The following is a 26,072-nucleotide window of genomic DNA, read 5'->3' as shown; positions in this document are numbered from 1 at the left end:
TAGAGAATAATACTATATTTGTGAACTGCAAATAACAAAACAAAACAGAAGTCCAAGAAGGCTAAAGTCCCAAGCTGTAATTTACACATGAAGTGTATGCTGAAAGCAGTCACAATGTACAAAAATGTGACAAGTAATCCAGGTGGTTAAAAAAAAAAACAGAGCCTGTTGGCCTCAGATTATATCCAGTCTCATCTGGTAGATTTTTGATAAGCCTGTTACATAAAGCATGTTTCCCTCCTGCTGATAAGAAGCAGCTTGTAGATATCCACAAATTTCTTAAGGAGTGAGTCTACTTGGCAATAATGGTAACTCCACAGTTTCCTATTACATTCATTGGTCTGAAAACTGAAAACAACTCATAACTAAAATGTTCTTTCAAGTCCTTTACCAGTTTTTCAAGTTTTAATCAAAGGAAAGTTGGAATGTATTGCTTCTTGTCACCAACAATCATTTCAAAAAGAGGGTTTTAACCAAAATCAAGAGTTCTTTGGTCAAGTTAGTAACAGGCTTCCCCTTTGTTCTAAATCCTTCATAATCCTTTTTTTTCCAGTTTTTCCAGTATGGCCTGGATTTTACAAACAGCCTCTTTCCTGGCCTGCCGGACAGAGTCCTGGCCACCAGTTTCAACTGAATCCAGTTCCAAAAGTTCCTTGGTTAGCATTTCTTCCAGAAGCCAGTATGCTTTGTCTGTCTTTTTCCCTACAAACTCTTCTACTTCTTGCTCAAGATATTGGACCTTCTCCAGCACATGTATAATTTTTTTAATACTTGGTGGAGTACCTTCATCTGAAGATAAACACTCTTCAGGAAGATTATCACTTTCATCTTGATTGCCGGGGTGTTCACTGACGGCATTACCATACCGCTGAGGCTCAGCACTATACTGGACTTGGGAATCCAAAAGATCTGAATTATCATTGTTCATTGTTCCCGAGGACTCATACTGATGGACATTGCAAGGAAAGTTGTGCCGGTTCATGCCTTGATCTGATTGGCTATAGGGGTATGAGGAATCCTTGGAGTGGGAGAGCAAAGAGGGGAAAAGAGCTGTTTTAATGGGAATCCATCAACATCAGATTTGTTAGCCCACATCTTTCACCTGACCATGAAGGTACATGAAAAGATTCCCCACTAATAAAACTGGACCCCCCTCTTAAATCATTTGAGAAAAAAACACAACCCTATAAAGATAAAAGGAGTGCGCTGTCCAGTAAAAGGCAGAGCATTCCTAAGTGCAATGGCTGGAATCTACCCTGAAGCACCCATCATTATGAATACCTCATAATCTATCCTTCCCACCTCACAATCCACAGTGACTTAATAAGGAGGAGTTAGATCGTTTTTCCCCTAAAGAGTTAAAACCATAAGAGAGATTTTAAAATGGAACCTAGCCACAGGCAAATGATGTTCAAGTCTATGGTTTATACAATTTCACATTGGTATCGTCTTCTGTCTACAGATTGAGGTAATAAAATACATTTTTTTATTTTGTTTAATTTCAGCTAACAGTACAACAAACAATAAATGAGCATTTTTCTGGCTTTTACAAAAAAGAGGTGAACCTAAAACTGCTCTAAAAAATAAAGTTTATTAAAAGGAAAGAAGAAACTGGGCTACATAAAGTTATAGGTATTAATCACCAACGTTTTGCAATTAGTCCCCATTTAACACACACCAGTGTGGAAAATTTCCATGCTGTGTTCTCTCAATTACCCAAATGTCAAAAGAATGTTTAGAAGGTCTCCTACCTTGGGCTGATGGGGTGATGGTGAAGGAGGTGACTGTGGAGAGCTGTTGCTAGGCCATGGTGAAGGACTCTCACTCATATAGAGATTCCCAGGTGGTGCTGAGGGAGCAGCTGAAGGCCAGGGGTAACGGGTTCCCATTCCATAAGTACCAGGAGAAGCCCATGAGTCCTCCTGTGGCCGTACAGTTGGTCCTGGTTGTGGAAGGCTACGATTACCATCCCCATAAGGATAATGAGGCAGGGTCATTCCAGGGTTCTAGATTGAGAGGAAGGAAATATGCTGGTCACTGCCAAAAACACTTAAAAGTAATGAAAATATTCTAGTATAAACAGACTTCGATGCCTCCTCTCTGCTTAACCAAGTATACTGTAGCTGCTACTAAGCTAAGTTGTAGCATTTCTAATCAGTTGTAGTCACTTCTCCAACCCCCCAAAAAACTTGGTTCCAAAGATACATGGGGCAGATTTAGTGACCATCAAACTCATAAAGAGAAAGCTTAAAATTCAAAGGTTAAAGCACAGCATAAAGTCTGTCCCATGACATTACAACTAAGTGGACCCATATGCTATAAGGAAGCATAAATAAAGATGTATTAGAACTCCCCTTAAAGCAGAGAGAAAAATAAATATGGGTATCACTCACAGAATTTTTTTCCAAAAAAAAAAAAAAAAATTTTTTTTTTTTCACCACACTTGGTGTGGAGCCCAATGCAGGGCTCGAACTCATGACCAAGAGTCGGACACTTAACCAACTGAGCCACCCAGGTGCCCCTCACTCACAGAATATTAAAAATAAAAACCCAACAGAAAACTGCTCACCTGTGAAGCAGGATATCCTGGAACCTGCCCCCTGAGAGGGGCTGCTTCAGTCTGGCAGTCCTGCTGAGGATACAGCCAACGAGAGACTGGTGCCGGGCTATTGCCAGGTGAACGGTAAGTGCTTGGAACCTCCGGGGAGTAACTGGTCTGAGTATATGCCGGTGTGTAATAAGCCCCAGAGTATGAGGCAGTATTTGGTGCAGGACCGGGGGGGTATGGTGAGCCATATACTCCATTTGTATAAGAATTCAAACTCTGTTAAAAAGCAGAATTGATAGGAAAAAAGATGACTGAATAGAAGAACTGAAATGCCCTGACTTAATATGCAATTTTGAAAACTTTGGGAAGGAAAAAGATCAGTAACTAATGAAAATGTGAACTCCTGGGACATCTGGGTGGCTCGGCCAGTTGAGCATCTGCCTTTGGCTCAGGTTATGATCCCAGGGTCCTGGGATGGAGCCCCCATCGGGCTCCCTGCTCAGCAGGGAGTCTGTTTCTCCCTCTCCCTCTGCCTGCCACTCTCCCTGTTGTTATGCTTCTCATGAAAAACATGGAAAGTCTCACCAAGTAAGTACTCCAAGAGTTCAAAATTATAAGCAGTTGATATCAACTCGAATTTCTCTAATACTCATTTTTGAAATTGCTAAATCTATGATCACCCATAGGTTGCTTCCTCATGCTGTATCTCTATTTAGAGAACTACCCCAATTTTTGTCTCACTGAAATTCCTGACCACAGTTCTTAAGAGGCTGTACTTTACAACTCAGTTCCCCTTCAAATTAAATGAAAAAAGTGTCAAAGGTTCTGACCAATGGCTTTTTGTGTCATGGTTTCTCAATTCAGAATGCTATCTTCAGTTTTTAGGGGGCCTGGGTGGCTCAGTTGGCTAAGCCTCTGCCTTCAGCTCAGGTCATGATCCCAGGGTCCTAGGATCAAGCCCCACATCAGGCTCCCTGCCAAGCAGGGAGCCTGCTTCTCTCTCACCCTCCGTCCCTCCCCATGCTTGTGCTCTGTCTCTCCCTTGCTCTCTTTCAAATAAATAAAAATCTTAAAAAAAAAAAACACTTCAGTTCTCTGTGAGAACTTTGCCAGTTCCTCAAATTGTTAAACACAGCAGAGCTACCATATGACCCAGCATCTCTACTCCTACATATATAACGAAGAGATCTGAAAAAACTTATGTCTGCATAAAAATGAGCACACAAATGTTTATAACAGCATTATTCATAACAGCCAAAAAGTGGGGGGGAACCCTCAAATTTCGATCAACTGATGAATGGCTAAAATAAATGTGGTAGATCCACAGAATAGATAGTCTCTGGCCGCAGAAAGGAATGAAATATCAATACGTTGCCACAATATGGATGAACATTATGCTTCAAGAAAGAAGCCAGTCATAGATTTCAAATATTATATGATTTTATGTGGCATGACCAGAATAGGCAAATCCGTAGAGATAATAAGTATATTAAAGGTTGCCAGGGGCTAGGGGCAAAGAAAAATGGTGTGATAGGTATATAGTTTCTAATTGGGGTGATGAAAATGTTCTGGAATAGACAGTGATGATAGCTGCACAACCTTGTGAATAGACTAAAAACAACGGAACTGTACATTTAAAGGATGAATTTTATGAAATATGGCCAAACCACAAGCATATCACATTAATAACAATGCCTGCTTCTCAATTTCAGTCACAGGAATGCAAATGACACAAGTAAAATGGAAGTTTGTGTTACACGGTGACATGTTTTTTTTTCTTTATTTTGCATTCCACAATCTCCTATCAACCTTATCCAAAAGTTCAAGTACCCAGAATCATTATGAAAAATCAACTGTTTTTATGTTTTCTTTAAGCACATAAGTAAAGCTTGCTCTAACTTTAATAAACTCCTCTAGTTCAAAATCAGTCTTTTTTTTTTTTTTTTTTTTTTTTTTTTTAAAGATTTTCTTTATTTATTTGACAGAGAGAGAAATCACAAGTAGGCAGAGAGGCAGGCAGAGAGAGAAGGGGAAGCAGGCTCGCCATTGAGCAGAGAGCCCGATGTGGGGCTCGATCCCAGGACCCTGGGATCATGACCTGAGCTGAAGGCAGAGGCTTTAACCCACTGAGCCACCCAGGCGCCCCCAAAATCAGTCTTAAAGGAATGTATCACCAAATTAATGCGAAAAAAGGGAACATGATTTTTTTTTTTAAGGATTTTATTTATTTGACAGACAGAGGTTACAAGTAGGCAAGAGAGGCAGGCAGGGAGAGAGAGGAGGAAGCAGGCTCTCCACAGAGCAGAGAGCCCGATGAGGGGCTCGATCCCAGGACCCTGGGATCATGACCTGAGCCAAAAGCAGAGGCTTTAACCCACTGAGCCACCCAGGCACCCCGGGAACATGATTTTTTTAATGAATTAATTACTCAGCCCCATCAAGAAACTTATTTTCATCATTTCAGGCTCCATACCACCAGAAAATTAGAACAGAATTTGAATATAGTATTTGACTACCTGAAAACTATCAGGAGAATTACATTAGTAAACTTTATGGTGATCTGAAAATTTAATTCTGCAGAGAACATGAGTTTACAGAGAATTCTGACCTGTATATAAAATTCAAGATCTTTGAAAGCTGCTTTAAATGTAGCTGCTTTAAAATTGTATATACTACAGGGGCGCCTGGCTGGCTCAGTCAGTGGAGCATGTGACTGTTGATCGTAGGGTTGTAAGTTCAAGCCCCACATTGGGTAAAAAGTTTATTTTTTTTTAAAGATTTTATTTATTTATTTGACAGAGATCACAAATAGGCAGAGAGGCAGGCAGAGAAAGAAGGGGAAAGCATGCTCCCCGCTGAGTGGAGAGCCTGATGTGGGGCTCGATCCAGGACCCTGAGACCTTGATCCGAGCCCAAGGCAGAGGCTTTAACCCACTGAGCCACCCAGGCACCCCAAAAGTTTACTTTTTTAAAAATGTGAATATACTACAATCATGTTCTTAAAAATTATTTTCAGGGGCACCTGGCTGGCTCAGTCAGAAGAGTGTGCGACTCTTGATCTTGGGGTTGTGAGCTGGCACCCCAAATGGGGTGAAGAGATCACTTAAAAATAAAATCTTTAAAAAAAAACAATAAAAAAATTATTTGCATATAGAAATACAGACTCTAGACAGAAAAAAATGGAAGAAAATATGCAATTCTGACAATTATTGCCTTACTAAGGTTGCCAGATTATGGGTCACTTTGTAAACATTCCTCACTTCCACAATGGTATTGTGGAAAAATAATTTGGCTATATTTAATAAGCATACATACAAAAACCCCAAAATTCCATACCCCAGGGAAGTTCTTGCCTCAAATGTATACAACAAAAAAGTGAAAAACAATGTTGAGTAAAAAAGCAAGCTGCAGGAGAATGCTAGTATGAAACCACTCATACCAAGTTTAAAAACATGGTAAATAATATTATGTAAATGCACATACAAGGAGTACCAGCATAAAAACACATAGGAGAAAATTAATATAAAAGAAGTGTTATATGTGGCTTCAACTGTTTTTTTTTTTTTGCTTATTTTTAAAAATCTGAAACAACAGGTCCTTTGGTGGCTCAGTTACTTAATCACCTGCCTTTAGCTCAGGTCATGATCCCAGGGTCCTGGGATCAAGCTCCTTGTCGGGCTCCCAGCTCAGGGAGAAGCCTGCTTCTCCCTCTCCCACTCCCCCTGCTTGTGTTCCTTCTCTCACTGTGTCTCTCTGTCAAAGAAATAAATAAAATCTCAAAAAAAAAAAAAAAATCTGAAACAAATATAGCAAACTGAAAAACTGACAAAGCTAGGTAGTGGATAAAAAGACAAATTTTCTGTACTGTTTCAGTATACTTGTAGTATTTAAAATTAAGTATTTGTCGTAAGAGTACATTTATTTGACACTAAAAGGAAAGGAACAAAAATAAAAATAACAAGGAAAACTACATCAAACTAAAAACTTCTGTACAGCAAAAGAAACCACCAACAGAATGAAAAGGCAACCTACTAAATGGAAGAAAATATTTTCAAATCCTATATTTGATAAGGAGCTAGTATCTAAAATATATAAAGAACTCAAAAAACTCAATAGCAAAAAAAAAAAAAAACAAAAAAAAAAAACAATCTTACTAGAACATAGGCAGACAACCTGAATAGACACTTTTCCAAAGACATACAGATAGCCAACAGATACATGAAAGGTGCTCAACAACACTTATCATCAGGGAAATATAAGTCAAACCACATCAAGATATCACCGCATACTTGTAAAGATGGCTCATATCGAAAAGACAAGAAATAACAAGTGTTGGTGAGGATATGAAGAAAATCCCTTCTGCATTGCTAGTGGTAATGTAAATTGGTACAGCCACTATGGAAAGAAAACAGTTTGGAGGTTCCTCAAAAAATTAAAAACAGAATGATCCAGCAATGCGACTACTTAAAATACGTCCAAAGAAAACAAAAACGCTAACTCGAAAAGGTATCCATCTGCATCCCCATGTTCACTGCACCATTATTTACAATAGCCAAGACATGGAAGCAACCTAAGTGCCTATCGATAGATGAATAAATAAAATGTTGTGTATACATAAACAATTTACTATTATTCAACCATAAAAAAACCAATTCTTGCAGTTGCGACAACATAGAGGGAAATAAGTCAAGACAGAGAAAGACAAATCTCATACAATCTCACTTACGTGTGGAATCTTAAAAAAAAATCCTACATTCAGAGAATACACTAATGGTTGCTAGAGGCAGGGCTAGGGGTACAAATGGGTGAAGGAGGTCAAAAGGTACAAACTTCTAGCTATAAAATAAGTAAGTCAAGAGGATGTAATATACAGCATAGTGACTATAGTTAATACTGTATTGCATATTTGAAAGTTCCTAACAAGATAAATCATAAAAGTTCTCATCAGAAGAAAAAAATCGTAACTATATGTGGTGACAGATATTAAATAGACTTAATTATGATCTCACAATATATACAAATATCAAATCATTACATTATATACCTGAAACTAATATAATGTTACATGTCAATTATATTTCCAAAAAAAAGGTCAAACTTAAAAACGTAAGTACATTGTATGCTTATTGTTTCCAGGTCCTAAGAAATAATCTATTATTCCTCAAGCTACCTTTGCTATAGATATATTTGCCTAGATATTTCCTTACTTCTGAGCCAAAAACATTAAGAGAGTCTATTAAATAAAAAAACTCCACACACTGCTACTATGAAATCTCCTCAGAGATTCTCACAGATTATTGAAATAATCTTTCACAGATTATTGAAAATAAATCAATACATTAAGAAAAAATTCAGGGGGCACCTGGGTGACTCAGTAGATTGAATGCCCAACTCTTGGTTTCAGCTCAGATCATGATCTCAGGGTCCTGAGATCGAGCCCCAGGTCAGGCTCTGAGCTCAACCCTGAGCCTACTTGAGAATCTTTCTCCCTCCCTCTCCCTTCCCTTCTACTCCTCCCCCTGCTTGTGCTTGCTCTCTCTCTAAAACAAATTAAATCTTTAAAGAAAAAATTCAGGAAGTCTGTCAATTTTATCATACCTGGCCTTGCATTTCCGGTCTTACAGGATATGTACTTGGGTATGGAGCCCTAGGTCGTGCAGGAGAATTCCAATAGTTAGAATTGTAGCTAGAATACGGTGGTTGGTCCTAAGGGGGAAAAAAATCACTTTTAATAATTTCTTGTATCATAAAGAAAAGTTGATAGAGGCAGTTATAATTATTAAAAAAAAAAAAAAAAGCAAGAGACAAAAAGCAATAGAACCCTACTATAAAAATCACTCATTATTAAATTCTCATTAACAAATTGACCCAGAAATACTATATGGTAAATCACATGCCCTAGAAAAAAGCAATTATTGACTATGTACTAAAAGCCTGTTCTTATGCATCATGATACCAAATGACATATAAAATTCTACTATGCCAACATAATTAGCAAAACCAGATACCTGGATTTCTTTCTTTTTTTTTTTTAAAGGAGATACAGTAGAATATACTTAGAAACACAAACAACGTTCTTTTTTTTTTTAAAGATTTTATTTATTTATTTGACAGAGAGAGAGAGATCACAAATAGGCAGAGAGGCAGGCAGGGAGGGTGGGGGGAAGCAGGTTCCCCGCCGAGCAGAGAGCCCGATGCGGGGCTTGATCCTGACCTGAGCCAAAAAGGCATAGGCTTAACCCACTGCACCACCCAGGTGCCCCGATACCTGGATTTCTTTATCTCTCTCCAATCACCAACCCCATCACTACCAATTTAATTCGTGCAACAAGATTATAGTTCTTTGCCACTGTTAAGAGCAATACTTGCCTATCTCAACAACTTGGGAGCTTGAAAATATCACTACTAAACTTTACTTCAAACTCATAAATCTCCAATATGCTTTTGCCTGTCACACTAGTTTTGGGTTTTTTTTTTAAGATTTTATTTATTTATTTGAGATAGAGAGTGAGAGCATGAGCCAGGAGACAAAGGGAAAGGGAGAAGCAGGCTCCCCACTGAGCAGGGAGCCCAACACTGGGCTCAATCCCAGGACCCTGGGATCATGACCTGAGCCAAAAGCAGTCAGCTGCTCAAGCGACTAAGCCATTCAGGTGCCCCATGTCACACTAGTTTTTTCATATTCCTTTACTTTCTGTTTATGGCTATGTTTCTGCTGGCAGCCTACAACTAACCCAAGTATCAGGAGTTGATAAAGAACAATTACCACTCCAAGAAGAAAATCTAGCTATAACGCTAATCTCTACAGGTTTGCACTCCAACTCAAGAGTTGATGCAATGATTTGCAATAAGCCAATAAACTCCAAGAGACTAGATCAACTCAAAACTTTTTTTTTTAAGGTTTTTTATTTATTTGACACAGAGAGAGAGAGACAGTGAGAGAGGGAATACAAGCAGGGAGAGTGGAAGAGGGAGAAGCAGGCTTCCTGCTGAGCAGGGAGCCGGATGCGGGACTTGATCCCAGGACCCTGGGATCATGACCTGAGCAGAAGGCAGACGCTTAATGACTGAGCCACCCAGGTGCCCCTACTCAAAACTTTTTAGAGTCTAGTTTAATGTATACATTTGTTATCCTGTAAGTTATTTTGCTTTGAACTTTTAGTTTTAGTTTTAAGCTTAAACAAAACCTTCAAACTGTTTCCTCAGGACCTTCAGATTATGAGACTGACGCGCTGCCTACTGCGCTAAGGAGGCAACTTTCAAACTGTTTCCTAAAGAAATTCATTGGCAGTTGTAATCACTGAGAGTTTAATTATCACCATCTTAGCTTAACTGGACTACTTATCAGTTTCATACTGCTTTATTTTCAAAGCACATAATTATTCCATATAATATTATACAAGTTGGGCAAGTAACATCTCATTTACATAATATAGAAACTAAAGAATAGTAAGTTTTAAAAAATTTTACAGGCGAACTTCAGATCTTCATTAAATTTCTCAAGCAGGTAGATGCCCCCAGTTAATGACCTCCCTTCCTTTCCCTGGTTAAAGGGTAAACATTTGACTAACTGATTTCTCCCTACCAAGAATCTGAATCTTGAGTAGTAGAAATGAAAAGACAAGAGTTGAAGACATGAAAAATGAAGAGCTGACTCACCCCAGCAGTAGTGAATGAATACCTAAATCTCCTAGAACTACCCCGGTTTCTGTTCTCTGTTACTGACTGACTCTCCTTGGTACTCCACATTTTCACTACTTCTTCACCCTACTATCCCTCACCCCATCCATGTTCTCACTTCCTTCCTTAACTCAGTTTTCCAACACCTAATCCCTTGCCACTGCTTCCCTCCAATTCACTCACCCTGCAAAAACCCAACCCAATTTAAACCCAACTGCCCACTGACTTCCCATCTGCACTTCCTCTAAATACTGGTGGAGAGAAACACTAGAGCCCTCTGGTTTCTTTCTCAATTAGAGACCACAAATCTCAAGTAGACACAGCACTGCCTAGCAACTGTAACACTTCCTTAGGATGGATGGTCCTCTCACTCTCCAGAACAACTATTTCACTCTTACCCCTACCCCCAGATCTCCAATATTCTTTTAGTCTACCCCTCATTTTTCAACTGACAACTTTATCACATATTTCACTTAGGGGGAAAAAAAAAAGAGGAGAAGCAATCAGACAGAAACTCCATCTTCCAACTTACTAAATCAAAGGCACCCTATTTGCCATTGTCTTCCCAGAAAGCATGAAGTGCCTTTGGCCCTATTAAATAATGACCAATCCCTCCAAATAGCTGTGGACAACATGACCTCTTACCTTCTAAAGAATTTCATTCCTGAACTTACAATCTTTTCTCTACTTCTCCTAGACAAGTAGATAATCCCCATTACAACACAAACCTGCCCTTAAGACTCTCCTAAATAAATATTTAAATACTACCATATAAATCAATAAGATTAACAATAACCTACCCAGTAATTGCTGAAGGTGAGTGATAGTTATCTGGGAGTTTTATTATACTAGTCTCCCTACTTTTACATATAATTAAAAGTTTATAATATAAAAAGTTCTTTTTTAAAAAATTAAAAAATGGGGTGCTTGGGTGGCTCAGTTGGTTAAGCATCTGCCTTTGGCTCAGGTCATGATCCTATGGTCCTGGGATGGAGCCCCACATCATTCTCCTTGCTCAGCAGGAAGCCTGCTTCTCCCTCTCCCTTTGCCTGCAGCTTCCCCTGCTTGTGCTCTCTCACTCTTTCTCAAATAAATAAATAAAATCTTAAAAAAAAAAAAAAGTTAAAAACAACATTGTGAGACAGGGACTCAAGGTAGACTTCCCTTAAATATGCCTTGTAAATATTTTGCATAATTAGAGAAATAATATTTTTAAATCCCTAAAAACGTAACATAACCACTGCCAAATCCAAAGTAATGAAGATATACTCCTTGTTTCTTCTAAGAGTTTCATAGTTTTAGCTCTTCAATTTATGTCTATGAGCCGTTTTGAGCTCTTACATATGGTGTGAGAGTTCAACTTTATCGATTGTATATGGCTATCTAGTTGTCATGGTATTGTATTTTGTGCTGTAGACTATTCTGTCCCTTTATTATATGGTCTTGGCATCTTTGCCAAAAATCACTTGACCACAGACACATGAATTTATTTCTGGACTCTCAATTCTATTCCATATAGACATAGGTTACATATGTCTTTTTCTTGCACAATTGCCCTAGCAAGAACTTCCAGACAATGTTGACTAGTAGTGGCAAGGGAAGATATCCTGGTCTTTTTCCTGAACTTAGGGAAAAGCATCCGGTCTTACATAAATATGTGGCTGGCTGTGCGTGTTTTATAGATGCCCTTTATCAGATTGGAGAAATTTCCTTGCATTCCTAGAGTGATTTTTATCAAGAAAGAGTATTGGAGGGCGCCTGGGTGGCTCAGTGGGTTAAGCCGCTGCCTTCGGCTCAGGTCATGATCTCAGGGTCCTGGGATCGAGTCCTGCATCGGGCTCTCTGCTCAGCAGGGAGCCTGCTTCCCTTCCTCTCTCTCTGCCTGCCTCTCTACCTACTTGTGATCTCTGTCTGTCAAATAAATAAATAAAATCTTAAAAAAAAAAAAAAAGAAAGAGTATTGGATTTTGTCAAATGCTTTTTCTACATCTACTGAAATAATCATAGAGGTTTTATTTTTTGACTTATATGGTATATTACATTGATTTTTAGATGTTAAACCAACTTTGCATTCTTGGGATCAATCCCACTTGATCATGGTATACAATTCTTTTTATATGTTGCTGGATTTAGTTTACTTTTTTTTGTTTTTGTTTTTGTTTTGAGGACATGTGCATCCATATTCATGAGAGATATTGGCCCATTTTCTTTTTTTGTGAGGCCTTTGTCTGGTTTTGGTATCAGGGTAATAAATGGCTTCACAGAATGAGTTTAGAACTGTTCTCTATTTCTTGGAAATACTTGTGGGGCACCTGGATGGCTCAGTAGGTTAAGTGTCTGCCTTCAGCCCAGGTATTGGTGTCAAAGCCCTGAGATCAAGCCCCACATCAGTCTCTCCGCTCAGCGTGGAGGCTGCTTCTCCCTCTCATGCTCCCTCTGTGCTCTCTCTCAAATAAATAAATAAAATCTTAAAAAAAAAAAAAAAGGGGCGCCTGGGTGGCTCAGTGGGTTAAGCCGCTGCCTTCGGCTCAGGTCATGATCTCAGGGTCCTGGGATCGAGCCCCGCATCGGGCTCTCTGCTCAGCAGGGAAACTGCTTCCTCCTCTCTCTCTGCCTGCCTCTCTGCCTGCTTGTGATCTCTCTCTGTCAAATAAATAAATAAAATCTTTAAAAAAAAAAAAAAAAAAAAAGGCTACTCTAGGGGCACCTGGGTGGCTCAGTCGGTTAAGCATCTGCCAATAGCTCATATCATGATCCCAGAGTTCTGGGATCAAGTCTGGCATCAGTTTCCTGCTCAGCAGGGAGTCTGCTTCTCCCTCTCTTCCCTGCTCATGGTCTCTCACCTTCTATCTATCTCTCTCAAACAAATAAAAATAAAATCCTACTAAAAAAAAAAAAACGTGGTGGGGAAGGGAAACGCCCGGGTGGCTGGCTCAGTGGGTTAGGCATCTGCCTTCGGCCCAGGTCATGATCCCAGGGTGCTGGGATTGAATCCCACATCGGGCTCCTTGATCAGCAGGGAGCCTGCTTCTCCCTCTGCCTGCTCTGCCTGTTCTGCCTGCAGCTCTCTATGCTTCTGGCCTCTCTCTGACAAATAAATAAAAATCTTAAAAAAAAAAAAAAGGGATGGCTGGGTGGCTTAGTCAGTTGGGTGTCTGCCTTCAGCTCAGGTAATGATCCCAGAGTCCTGGGATCAAGCCCCACATTGGGCTCTGCGCAGAGCGCCTGCCTCTCCTTCTCCCTCCGCTGCTCCCCTTCTTTGTGCTTTCTGTCAAATGAATAAATAAAACCTTTTTTTTTTTTTTAAGAAGTATTTGTGAAGAATTGGTGTATCAGTTCTTTAAATGTTTGGTAGAATTCAGTAGCCCACCTGCGCTCAGACTTTCTTTGTGGGTAGTTTTGGTTTTGTTTTGTTTATTACCAATTCGATTTCTTTATTTGTTATAGGTCTATTCAGATCTCCTATTTCTTTCTTGAGTTAGTTTTGGTATTTTGTATCTTTCTAGAAATCTGTCCAACTTCTCCTAAGTTATCTAATTTATTAGCATATAATCATCCACAGTATTCCATTATGATCTTATTTCTGTAAGATCCATAGTAATGTTCCCTCTTTCATTTCTGATTCTAGTAATTGCTCCCTCTTTTCTCCAGAGTCCATCTAGCTAAAGAGTCTTCAATTGTGTTGATCTTTTCAAAGAACCAGCCTTTCCCTGCATTGATTTCCTCTACTGTTTTTCTGTTCTCTCCTACATTAATTTCTACCCTTCCAGATGCCAGCCAGGTGCCCCACCACTCTTATTTTTACTATTTCCTCCCTTCTGCTTGCTTGAGTTTTCCTTTGCTCTTCTTTTTTCAGTGTGAAGATGGAAGCTTAGGCTATGGATTTGAAATCATTATTCTTTTTTTTTTTTTTTAAGATTTTATTTCTTTATTGGGGTGGGGGGAGCAGAGGGAGAAGGACTAGCAGACTCCACACTGAGCCCACATGAGTGGGGCTCAATCTCACCACCCTGAGATCATGAGTCAAAACTAAGGGTCAGGCACTTAACCAACTGAGCTCCCCGGGGGCCCTGAAATCATTATTCTTTCTTAATATAGGCATTTATAGCTATAAGTTTCCTTCCAAGCAGTACTAGCTATATCTTAAGAGTTTCGGCATACTCTATCTTCATTTTCCTTTATCTCAAAGTATTTTTTAGTTTCCCTTTTGATTCCTTCTTTTTTAAAAAAAAGATTTTATTTATTTATTTGACAGACAGAGATCACAAGTAGGCAGAGAAACAGGCAGAGAGGAGGAAGCAGGCTCCCTGCTGAGCAGAGAGCCTGATGTGGGAGACTCGATCCCAGGACGCTGGGATCATGACCCGAGCCAAAAGCAGAGGTTTTAACCCACTGAGCCATCCAGGCACCCCTTGATTTCTTCTTTGACCTGCTGGTTATTTAGGAGTGTTTTATTAAAAGGACACCTGACTGGCTTCGTTGGCAGAGTGTGCAACTCTGGATCTTGGGGTTGTAAGTTTGAGCCCCATGTTGCATATAGAGATTACTTAAAAATAAAATCTTTATAAAATATTAAAAGAGTGTTTTATTTAATTCCACATAGACGTGAGTTTCCCAAGGTCTTTCCTGCTATTAAAATCCAATGTCTTTACATTATGGTTGGAGAACATACTTTGTATTATTTCTGTCTTTGCATATTAATGTTTTATAGCTAGCATATGGTTTATCTTGAGACTGTTCCATGGGTACTTGAGAAGAATGTAGAGTCTATTGTTGGGTGGAGTGTTCTGTAGATGTCTGTTAGGTCTAATTGGTTCACAGGGTTATTCACATATTCTCTTTCCTTGTTGATCTTACACCTAGTTGTTCTACCCACTACTGAAAATGAAGTATTGAAGTCTTTATTATTATTGAACTGTCTATTTTCTCCTTTTATTTAAGTTTTTCCTTAATTTATTTTGGTATTTTATTATTAGGTAGATATTTTTATAGTTATTACATCTTCCTAATAGATCGCCCTTTTTATCATGTCCCACTTTATCCAAAGTAACACCTTTTGTTTTAAAGTTTACTTGTTGGATACTGTATAGCCACTACAGTTTTCTTCTAGTTACTGTTTGCATATTTCTTTTTCCTCTTTTTATTAAGCCATTTGTGTCTTTAAATCTGAAGTGTATCTCCCACAGACAGCTGAGAAAGAAAAACCTACTGCTCCTATGTTTTTCCTTTACTCCCCTGCTATTACCACATTCACAACACTTCTGATACCAGATGTGAGATTTTTTTCCCCATGCCAAGCAATTCTGCAACACCAGCTGGCTGTCCTACAATTAAACTATCTACTTGTAAATAGCATCAGATCCCACAAGTTAGTGGCTCAGTCCCATGAGAGTGCCCCCACCACTTCAGACACCAACTGCAAGGAACAGTTCCCGTGGTCTCCAGGTTACCCACAATTTATGTCTCACTAGGCTGCAAAGCGTAGGGTTCCATGCCTCTTTCCCCTTGATTATTTGCTAGTACATCTCACACAGCTCAGGGAAATATTTACGATTACCAGTTTATTAAAGGATATGATAAAAGATATAGATGAACAGCCAGATGAAAGAGATACATAGGGCAGGCAAGGTCTGGGAGAACCCCAAGTGCAGAAGCTTCTGTCCCCATTGAGTCAAGGTACACCACCCTTCCAGAACGTGGATATGTTCGCCAAACTGGAAGCTCTCTGAACCCCACTGTGTTTGGATTTTTTATGGAAAATCCTTCTCTGGAAAATGAGGACCAAGACTGAAAACTCCAAACATCTAATCATGGGCTGGCCTTTCTGGTGACCAGCCCCATCCAGGAGCCACCCAAGAGAACACCCAGAGATACCTCATTAGAACAAAAAATAGTTCTATCACCCAGGAAATTCCAATGGGTTTAGGAGCCCCGTGTCAGGAACTGTGGTCACAGACCAAATATTAGAACAAAAATACTCCTAGTGCTATTTTCATTCAGAATTTACAAGGGTTTCAGGAGCTATGTGCCTGAAGCCCAGGACAGAGACCAATATGTATATTTTTTCTATTATCTCACAACAGCATATAGTTGGATCTTTTTGTTTTCTTTATCTCTTATCTGTTTTTGTTCCTCTATTCTCCTTTTACCGCTTTCTTTTGCCTTAGGTGGACACTTTCTACGGTAACATTTTAATTTCTTTAATGAGTGTATGTATGTGTGTGTATTTCTTTCCTTCACCACACCTAGCTGTTAAAGCTCCACACCCTGGGATAAAAATTGTTCCACAAACTGACCCAACCAAAATTTGGAAAGAGACAGGTCTCAAAGGCAGTGTTTAAGAATTGTTCTAGCCCCAAAGGGCTTCTCCCAGCTATCTCTTTCCCTGGCTTTCTCTAGCAAACTAGGCGGTCTACAGTTTAGACCAGATGTCTAATGAATAGTAATCTCCTCCCAGTTGCCTTTCACAACAATCGCCACAGTTTGAGAACATCCTTAGGCTTCAACTTCTCCACACCACACTCTGTTGCAAATAAAGACAACTCCTTTGGGAAAAGATCAGGAGCTACATGTTTTACCACCTGCTTCTGCCTCCAGATAAAATGTCTGAGCCACCCTCTGCAGCTGTGTTGGGGACAATAGTATACTTCTCTAAGATACAGCCTGCTCTAAGAGCTGAGCACCTGTGGAGGAAAGGGCAGTAGCCTCAGGGCTTCTCAGCTTGCCTTATAAGCGGGAGTAAGGGTGATCAGAACTCTAGTATTCTCCACAGTGCCCTGCCCAAAGTAAAGCCTCCATTCCCAAGTAGGTACCGGGCAGAGAAGGGAACCAGCATTACTTAACCACTCTTGCCTGGAATTTGATCTCATCAACAATAGCTGGGGGCAAGATGAGAAATGTTGATGTGCTGCCTCTCCCAGGATGATAACCCTCTGACTGGGAGCTGGGAGAAGAGGGAGCCCTGTTTTCTTGGCTACAGCAGTCTGGAATGGAGTTTGTCTCACTGCTCTGAGAGAAGGGAGAAATGGAGCAGGTCTTGGCACAGACTCTCACTGTTCTCACTGAGTTTGAGTAACTTTATAGAATAAATATTTATTAATTTGCTATATACCCTAAAACCATTTACAGAGACTTCAACTGGTTGTTTTTTAAAAATAATTTTCACCAGTTTCACTGGGGACTGGGTCCACAGAGCTCCTTATGCTGTCATGCCAGAACTAGAATCTGGCATTATTTTGGCCTTGTTGTATATATTATTGTAGGATTGTGCAAGTATTTGTAATTATCCTAACACTGTTAGTAACCAAGATATTCTATACAAGAGAAAAGTAATAAATACAAAGAAGTAAAAATAATCTGTAATGTTAAATTTGAATTAATATAAATATGAACTCATTTCTTTTTCTATCTGAAAACAAACAAACAAACAAACAAACAAACAAAAACCTATTTCAGGGCACCTGGCTGGCTCAGTCAGCAGAGCATGCAACTTTTTTTTTTTTAAGATTTTATTTATTTATTTGACAGAGAGAGACACAGCGAGAGAGGGAACACAAGCAGGGGGTGGGGGAAAGGGAGAAGCAGGCTTCCCGCAGAGCGGGGAGCCCAATGTGGGGCTCGATCCCAGGACCCTGGGATCATGACCTGAGCCAAAGGGAGATGCCTAACTACTAAGCCACCCAAGCATGCAACTCTTGATCTCGGGGTTGTAAGCTCAAGCCCCAAACTGAGTAGAAATTACTTAAAAGTAAAATCTTAAGAAAATGTTTTTAATTTAAAAAACCTATTTCATTAACTGTCCATTGAAAGGTCTAGAAGCAGTGGTAACACAACCTCAATCAGTATATCTAGCACTCAAATTTAACTTCTCTATGACTTATGAAACTACTATCTCTCAACTCTAAACACAGCATTTCATAACTGGCTCTGTCATGCAGGATTGGCAGTCCAAACATTTCTCCTTTGAGGCTTGCTTACTCTTCAGTTCTGCCAATCGGAGGCACTAGGTTAGAGGAGGAGAGAAGGACCAGACTCCTTCCAGTTTGCTTATTTGCTGTTTCTGTCATTGTCAGCCTAACAACACCCTTCAACCTGGGGGTGGCAGTTAGTGGCAATCACCAGATTCTTCTGGTTTTCTGGAATTCCCTCAGAGAGACCTGTGCCAGCTAGAAAGCACTTTCTCCTCGGTTCAAGCTCCACCAGGCCATTCTCCCAAGTTTGCAGGTTTTAATAGCCCAACCTCTTCTCTTTACTTCCCAGCCCTAGGAACTATAGATGTTTCCTAGTTATCCTCTTTCTGTGGTACTTCCACTTTCTCTTTATGCCTTTTGAGATCTCCAATGTTCATTTCACTAATTTCCTAAAACAAATTCTCTCTTTTATTTATTTTTTAAGGGATTTATTTATTTATTTTGGCGGGGCGGGGGGTGGGGGGTGGGGGAGAAGCAGGCTCCCCATTGAGCACAGAGCTTGATGTGTGTTCGATCCCAGGACCCTGAGATCATGACCTGAGCTAAAATCAAGAGTCAGATGCTTAACTGACTGAGCCTCCCAGGTACCCCCGAATCTCTCTTTTAAAAGAACTAGAATAGGCTCTGTTTTCCTGTCTGGATCCTGACATATGCTTCTAAATATAATCTTCCATTAAAAAAAAAAAAAAAAGGTTTTCTTAAAGGAATGGGTGATTATATGTCTGGGACAGAATATACACAAAATAAGCCTGGCACATCTTGTACCAGAAATCAAGGAAGCTGTCAAAAATCAATGGGTTATGTCAAAAGGATTCAGAAGCCAAGAAGGAACGCCCATTCACATTATATGAAATCATTTAAGCAATAAAAAGGACTGTTACTGATTGAAACTCATTCAAAATACAGAATACAATTTATATGTGTATACATACATATATACACATTATGCAAATGAGATGATACTTTAAACAACAAATGACAGTTACTTTTCTGTAATTTTAATAGGGTTTAGAAATGAATGAAAATGGTATCTTCCATCTTATCCTAGGAATCTTTTTTTTAAAAGATGGGTCATTATCTATACCTTGATTATGGTAGTGGTTAATGACTATATGCATTTGTCAAAACTCAGAGAACTATACCTTTAAAAAGATACAATTTATAGAATGTAATATATCATAATTTTTAAAAATGAAAAACAGATTGTTGTCTACAGCCATACCACCCTGAACACGCCAGATCTCGTCTGATCTCAGAAGGTAAGCAGGGCTGGGACTGCTTAGTACTTGGGTGGGAGAATGTCTTCAATGAAGTGGCAGTAATTATTAATTTTATTAAGTCTTAACAAAAAGATTGTCTTCGATTCTTTTTTTCCTCTCCTTTGGACAAAATGGAACAAATCTAAAAATATCCCCAGTATAATGAAAGTCTACAGCTCAAGGCTCTCCTAACATGAATGACATAATTCTATGAAACAGCATTTGGTTTCACAGGAAGCTATCTGAAGTCGAATCTGTTTTATAAACCAAGTTGCCAATGTTATCACGTGCTGAACTCTTTCCAAACTTTTTATTTGTTGTCTGAAACTAGACAAAGGTGCTAAAAGATGATGTAAAGCAGACAAAGATGAGAAAAGGTTTTCACAAGAAGGAGTAATTAATGTGAATTTAAGTTCTTGTTGCACTGGAAATTTGATCAAAATTATGCAAGAAGATAACAAATTCATCTACTTCCTTTTTGAGAAGAAATACCTAAATCTCAAATGAAGGCTAGAGTCAACTTCTCTCATATATACCTTAGAACTAGTTTTGTGGAAGTACATACATGATTAAATTTACAAAGTAACTCAAGAACATAACTCCAAAGAATAACCCTAACCCAAATAAATCTAACAGCAGAGGAATCTGACTAGTGCTGCTACTAAATTCCATTTACAAATTTGTTTACCTTGTTCATAAGAATTAGACAAAAAATATTAGAAAAATACATTAAAAATTATTTTTATCTATAATGCCCAAATCACTACAAAAGCACTTTATGTCCTAGGTTGGCCATCAGCCCAAGTTTTTTGTTTTGTTTTGTTTTTTTAAAGATCTTATTTATTTGACAGAGAGAGAGATCACAAGTAGGCAGAGAGGCAGGCAGAGAGAGAGAGGGGGAAGCAGGCTCCCTGCTGAGCAGAGACCCCGATTCGGGGATCGATCCCAGGACCCTAAGATAATGACCTGAGCTGAAGGCAGAGGCTTAACCCACTGAGTCACCCAAGTGCCCCCAGCCCAAGTTTTTATTTTCAGTCTCATTTGGGTCTTTCCCATGCTTCTTTACAATTTCCCACTTCCCCCAGCACTAGTTTCAAACATTTATCATATCAAGTTCCCAGTTTACGCTATTCCACTTCCTCTCCTCTCAGATGACCTAGCCTCCTACTTTGCCAAGGACACCAAGAATTATAAACTCCTGGGCGCCCGGGTGGCTCAGTGGTTAAAGCCTCTGCCTTCGGCTCAGGTCATGATCTCAGGGTCCTGGGATCGAGTCCCGCATCGGGCTCTCTGCTCAGCAGGGAGCCTGCCTCCTCCTCCTGTCTCTCTCTGCCTGCCTCTCTGCCTACTTGTGATCTGTCTGTCAAATAAATTTTAAAAAAATCTTAAAAAAAAAAAAAAAAGTTATAAACTCCTTCAATGTCCCTCCCCTCCACCTCCAAAATGATTCCCCCAGCTCTAACTTGGAAAAAGGTTTGCCAGCTCTTCCTCACTTCGTCCCTCTCTCCACAAGTGACATTCCATCATTTTGTTCCCATCTTTCTTCTTACTCTCTTCTGCTTACAAACATATTCAAATCATCTAATCCAAAAAATTCTTCCCCCAATCCTGGTTCACAGTCAAGTAACCAATTTCTCATTTACTAACTTCTGGAAGTATGGTTTATACTGGTTGTCTTGGCACCCAAACCTCCCACTATTTTAAACTCCCAAAACGAAAATCAACAAGACCCTTTCAACTGCCAAATCCAACAGCGTCTTTTCAGTTCTTGTATCACTTACGCTCAAAATAACTGTGTCCTTGGTTGGTTTGTATTGCATGACTTTCCTGATTTCCCTACTATCTTTCCAAGTATTCTCTCTTATTGTCTCCTTCTGAATCCTCTTTCTTTGTCACCTCTGATAGACTCTCAAAGATCTCCTGTGGGAACATTACCCAGTTTGATAATTCACATACACTTATATTTGATGACTCTCAAATCACTATCTCCATCTCCCATCACCCATCTGACCTCAATCTCTTGTTTTGTTCCTATAGACGACAACTCCCAGATACCACAGACTAAAATCTGGCATCAAAAAACAAAAAGAGAAAAATCACAAACTTCTCTCTAATCAATCACATACTTTCCATCCAGAGCTTGGCACATAGTGACCACAGTGAGTAACTGCCTTCTAACAGAAATGAAATAAAGGTAGTATATAAATCCTTACCAAGTATTTCTATCTTTTTAAGTTCCTCTATTCACCAATCACTAGTTCTTCTGGTACAAAACTAAATTACATCTTCCCATAAAAACCTGTTCCTCTTCCTTTTTATTATTATGAAACATTTATTCCTAGGAAATACTAAAACCTCAGAATCACCTTATGTTTCTCTGGCTTCCCTCACTTCCAACTGATATATACCTTTAAAAATGTCTTTCAAATCTAAGCAGCTTGTTTTGAAATGCATTCAGAAAGTAAGACAGATAAGGGTGTATGGCTGGTTCAGTTGGAAGAGCATGTGACTTCTTGATCTTGGTGTTGTGAGTTTCAGCCCCACGTTGGGTATACAGATTAATGTAAAAAAAAAATTTAACTTAAAAAAGATGTAAAAAAAAAAAGTAAGATAGATGTGATGAAGCAAATATAATAAATGCTAATTACACAATTTAGGTGGTAGCTACACAGGTATTCACTGTGTAGTTCTTTCAACTGTTCTATATGCTTGAAAATTTTTATAGTAAAATGTTGAAAAAAACCTGTATATATTCAGACATTGTTCAAATGCTTGCCTTTACCTCTCTTCTGAACTATTCTGAGCATAACTGAGCTCTCTTTTTCCCCAGTCCTTCCCACTGTAATCATCCAAGATGGCCCCCAATGATCCCTGCCGGCTATTATTTGCACTTTTGTGGTTAACATGTAGATCACTTAGAGATCTTGTTAAACATGCACTGTTAAATCTTGTTAAAATATACATTCTGATTTTGGAGGGCAGGAACAGGGCCTGAGACACATGGTTTCCAACAAGCTCCTAAGTGATGCAGATGCTGCTAATTGAGGGACCAAAGTACGGTGCTGTGAATATAGCTAACAGGGTAAGAAAAGAAAGAAAACAGGGAGAGTTAGATTTCCATTTTCTTCCCCTGCCATGTTTAAATATGTTAACATAGAGTTAAGTCTTCGTAGTGGTTCAGAGCAATTTCACCTTAATCGATTCAGTTCTACAGAGCAGAGTTTCTCAAACATGAACATGCAGATGAGTCACCTGGGATCTTACTCAACTGAAGCATTAAGTCTGAGCAGGAGAGATTCTGCATTTCAAACAACTTCCAGGGCACACTGAAGTTTCTGGTCCAAGGACCACACTTTTTGGGTAGTAAGGTTCTAAAAATCTCCTATGCTTTTTTTTTTTTTTAGTTTGACACATTTGATTATATAAAAATGTCAAATCTATTATGTCAAAACCATATGAAGCTAGAAGACAATGAATTTGGAAAACACATTTGTGACATGCATTAATTTTATGCATGCAATAAATGCAATTTATGACATGCAATAAATATAATTAATAAATATTAATTTTCTATTGCTGCATAAGAAATTGCCATCCTATACTTTTCAAGTTTCAGAAACACTAACCTGAAAGATAAAATCTTGAAATGGTTTACAAATGCTCGTAACACATTCCAGCTTTATCTCCAATCACTCCTACTCGAGCACCACCACCCACCCACACAATGTGCACACCTATACTCTAACCATATCTTACAACACCCTACAGGAGTCTAAAAACTTAACTTCTCTAATCTTGCCCAGAAAACACACTCTTGTTTTAAGAATACTGCAAGTCCAAGTAGAAGACATCAGTATATCATTCCTTTCCTCTTTCCCTCCCATTGATCTTTGGTATAGTTTGCCTACTTATAGGCCAAGCATTTTGTCACTCTAATCTACCATGGAATAAAAGTTCCACAGCCCAGTTATTCCAGATTTACACACACAAATATAACCCTTCTTCACAATTAATCTCTCAATACATGTTGTTTCTCATATAATTGTTTAAAAGATATGTTTAAAGATAGTTTAAAAGACTATCCTAGCATAAAACCCATCCCTTTTTTTTTTTAGATTTTATTTTTATTTATTCATTTGAAAGAGAGAGACGAGAATGCGAGCAGGGGGAGGAGCAGAGGGAGAGGGACATGCAGACTCCACACTGAGAGCAGAGTCTGAGGTAGGGCTCGATCTCAGGATCCTGAGAACAGAACCTGAGCTGAAATCAAGAGTCAGACACCTAACTGACTGAGCAACCCAGGTGCCCCAAAACCACCCCTTTAAAGTGTACAATTCAAAGGTTTTCAGTACATTCAAAGTTGTGCAATCATCATCACTATCTAATTCCAGAATATTCTCATCACCCCAAAAACAAACCCCATACACTTTACCATCATCTCAAAGTCCCCAGTCCCCCAGCCCCTGGCAACCACTATTCTGGACATTTCACATAAATGGACTCATACAGTATGGGATCTTTCTATCTTTGTTCATGTAGCATGATGTTTTCAAGGTTCATCCATTTTGTAGAATGTTTCAATACTTCATTTCCTTCCTACAGCTAAATAATTTCATTGCATCAATGTACCATATTTTATCTATTCATCAACTGATGGCCATTTGGGTTATTTCCACTTTTTTGGCTACTTTGAACAATGTTGCCATGAACATGCTTGTTCATAAAAACATGCAAGTTTTTATGTAGACATGTTTTGGTTCTCTTGGGTATATATCTAAAAGCAAACTTGCTGAGTAATATACTAACTCAACACAGAGCTAGTATATTACATGTAGTTAGAGATTAATTATGAAGAAGGGTTATATTTGTGTGTGTGTTTGTGTGTGTGTAACGTTCTAAGGTACTGCCAAACTATCTTCCAAAGCACTGAACCATTTTACATCCCCACCAGCAATGTACATGGGTATCTCCCTACTACATTTTCAACCCATGAGGATATTAAAATTGCTGAACGGAAAGAGAGGTATGCCGCCCCCACTTCGATTGTATAATAATTCACTACTCGGAACATTGAATTAACAAAAGAAAAGTACAGTTCTGGCAGGAAGTCAAGAAATAAAATGTTATAAGTCCAAGTGTACAGGTTTCCCCTGCTATCTGAAAGCAAAACATTCCCCTATGAAATCTTTTGTAAGCCAAAATGGCATAAAAGGAAAAAAGCAATTACCATTAATTTTCATGTGAAATGTTTTAGCATTCCCAGGCCTCCAAAATAATCTTCCTTAGACTTTTCTGCTACCTTAGGACATATCTTGCCAATGGATGCACAAAATAAATAGAAATAAAGCGCCGAGGCTCACAGACACAGTTCAAAGCACTGTGATGCTGAGATGCTGAGCGCAGTACCCAGGGAAGGAGCGTGGCGGCGCCACTCTCACTGCCCAGTTGCGCACCGCCTCTACAACTGCTTGCTGCAAAGCAAACGCTGAAGCTAATTTCGCTTTTCACCTTTTTACTAAAAGAAAAACTCCTCTTCAGATTTCTTTCAGTTAGCAAAAACAGACACTAATGTAGGTCTTTCCTAAAAAACGAAGTGGCAATAAAAGTGGACCTTCAAAAAGCCAGGGGTATCTCTGCTGACCAAGTGAGTTAACCTCTCAGAGCCAACTATTAAATCATAAAATAGGGAGGCTGTAATGACAATTACGTTGCAGCCGCAACGTAATTTAACAATCCAAGTAAAGGTGAGCATTGGTGATTCAATCCTGGGCAGAGCATTAGGGGCAAAGGGCTAAATGCCCGATCCCTCCTCTTCCTTCTCGGTTCCTTCCCGTAGGGAGGGGTTGCTGAGTGACAGCGGGGGCTGCAGCCACCTCCCTTCTCGGGGAGAGCCGGCCATATGAGCCACGCAGGATAAATTGTTAGAGCTCAAAAAGCTTGGCCGGGTCACTCCAGCCCAACCTCAATCCAAGGCGAGAGATTCCGCAGCTTGCTACTTAGCTTAGCAAGTCAGCGCAGGATCTTTCTTCCTTTTTTAATAGTAACAGACCCATTTATTAGGGTCGAAGCAGAAAAGAAGACACGAAGAGAACACAAGCATATCCCCTCCAGCCACAAATCCAGTCCGTCTCTCCAACCCCGCATAAGGAAAACAAATGTGAAACCCGATCCATTACGAACTCTGGAGGTTTATCAATCCCCATGGCCCTCACCCTCCAAACACTCCCCTTATCGGAACCCCCCGGGATAGACAGCGCAAAGCTTACCTGGTGGTTTCCTCCAGCTCGACCCGTTTCTGACCAGGCGCCCGCAGAGGCATAGTAGCCATCGCCTCCTGCGCCTTCTCCCGGCCAGGTGGTCTCAGCAGGGCCGCCCCCGCGCACCCGCCAGGAAATGGGAGGCTGGGGAGGTTCGGGGCGAGGAGGATACAAGGGCGGAGGTGGGTGCATGGGCACATCTCCACCTCCCGGCCCGTAGAAGCGGCCATACGAAGGACCGTCACTGGGGCCGTAGCCCGAGCGCCTCAAGGCCGACATGGGCTCTACTGCCCCGTAGCGCTTCCCGCCCCCCCACGACCAGCTCTCAGCGCAGGCGCCAGCCAAGGAAAGGAACTGG

At 39.7% G+C, this 26,072-nt stretch overlaps 1 protein-coding gene across 1 annotated transcript; it reads right to left on the bottom strand.

The window, feature by feature from the left end:
- Window positions 1–26,050, bottom strand: BAG4 (BAG cochaperone 4). The gene is made up of 5 exons (XM_047717099.1): window positions 25,724–26,050; window positions 8,147–8,254; window positions 2,570–2,824; window positions 1,752–2,006; window positions 1–1,018 (listed from the first exon to the last, which is right to left on the bottom strand). The coding sequence occupies exons 1-5, from the start codon at window positions 25,991–25,993 to the stop codon at window positions 533–535; spliced, it is 1,374 nt and encodes a 457-aa protein (XP_047573055.1). The 5' UTR covers window positions 25,994–26,050; the 3' UTR covers window positions 1–532.
- Between the last annotated feature and the right edge of the window lie 22 nt (window positions 26,051–26,072).

The sequence above is a fragment of the Lutra lutra genome, chromosome 2 (assembly GCF_902655055.1).
Source record: "Lutra lutra chromosome 2, mLutLut1.2, whole genome shotgun sequence".
Taxonomy (NCBI): domain Eukaryota; kingdom Metazoa; phylum Chordata; class Mammalia; order Carnivora; family Mustelidae; genus Lutra; species Lutra lutra.
Note: the sequence above shows the minus strand (reverse complement) of the source record. Positions and strands in the feature narration are given on the sequence as shown.

Bases quoted from the DNA above. Each gene is read 5' to 3' on its own strand.
- BAG4 (XM_047717099.1), bottom strand. From the start codon at position 25,993: ATGTCGGCCTTGAGGCGCTCGGGCTACGGCCCCAGTGACGGTCCTTCG. The intron at 8,255-25,723 runs GTAAGCTTTGCG...TTTCCCCCTTAG, and splicing joins GAGCTGGAGGAAACCACCAG to GACCAACCACCGTATTCTAG. The intron at 2,825-8,146 runs GTATGATAAAAT...GCTTTTTAACAG, and splicing joins GACCGGAAATGCAAGGCCAG to AGTTTGAATTCTTATACAAA.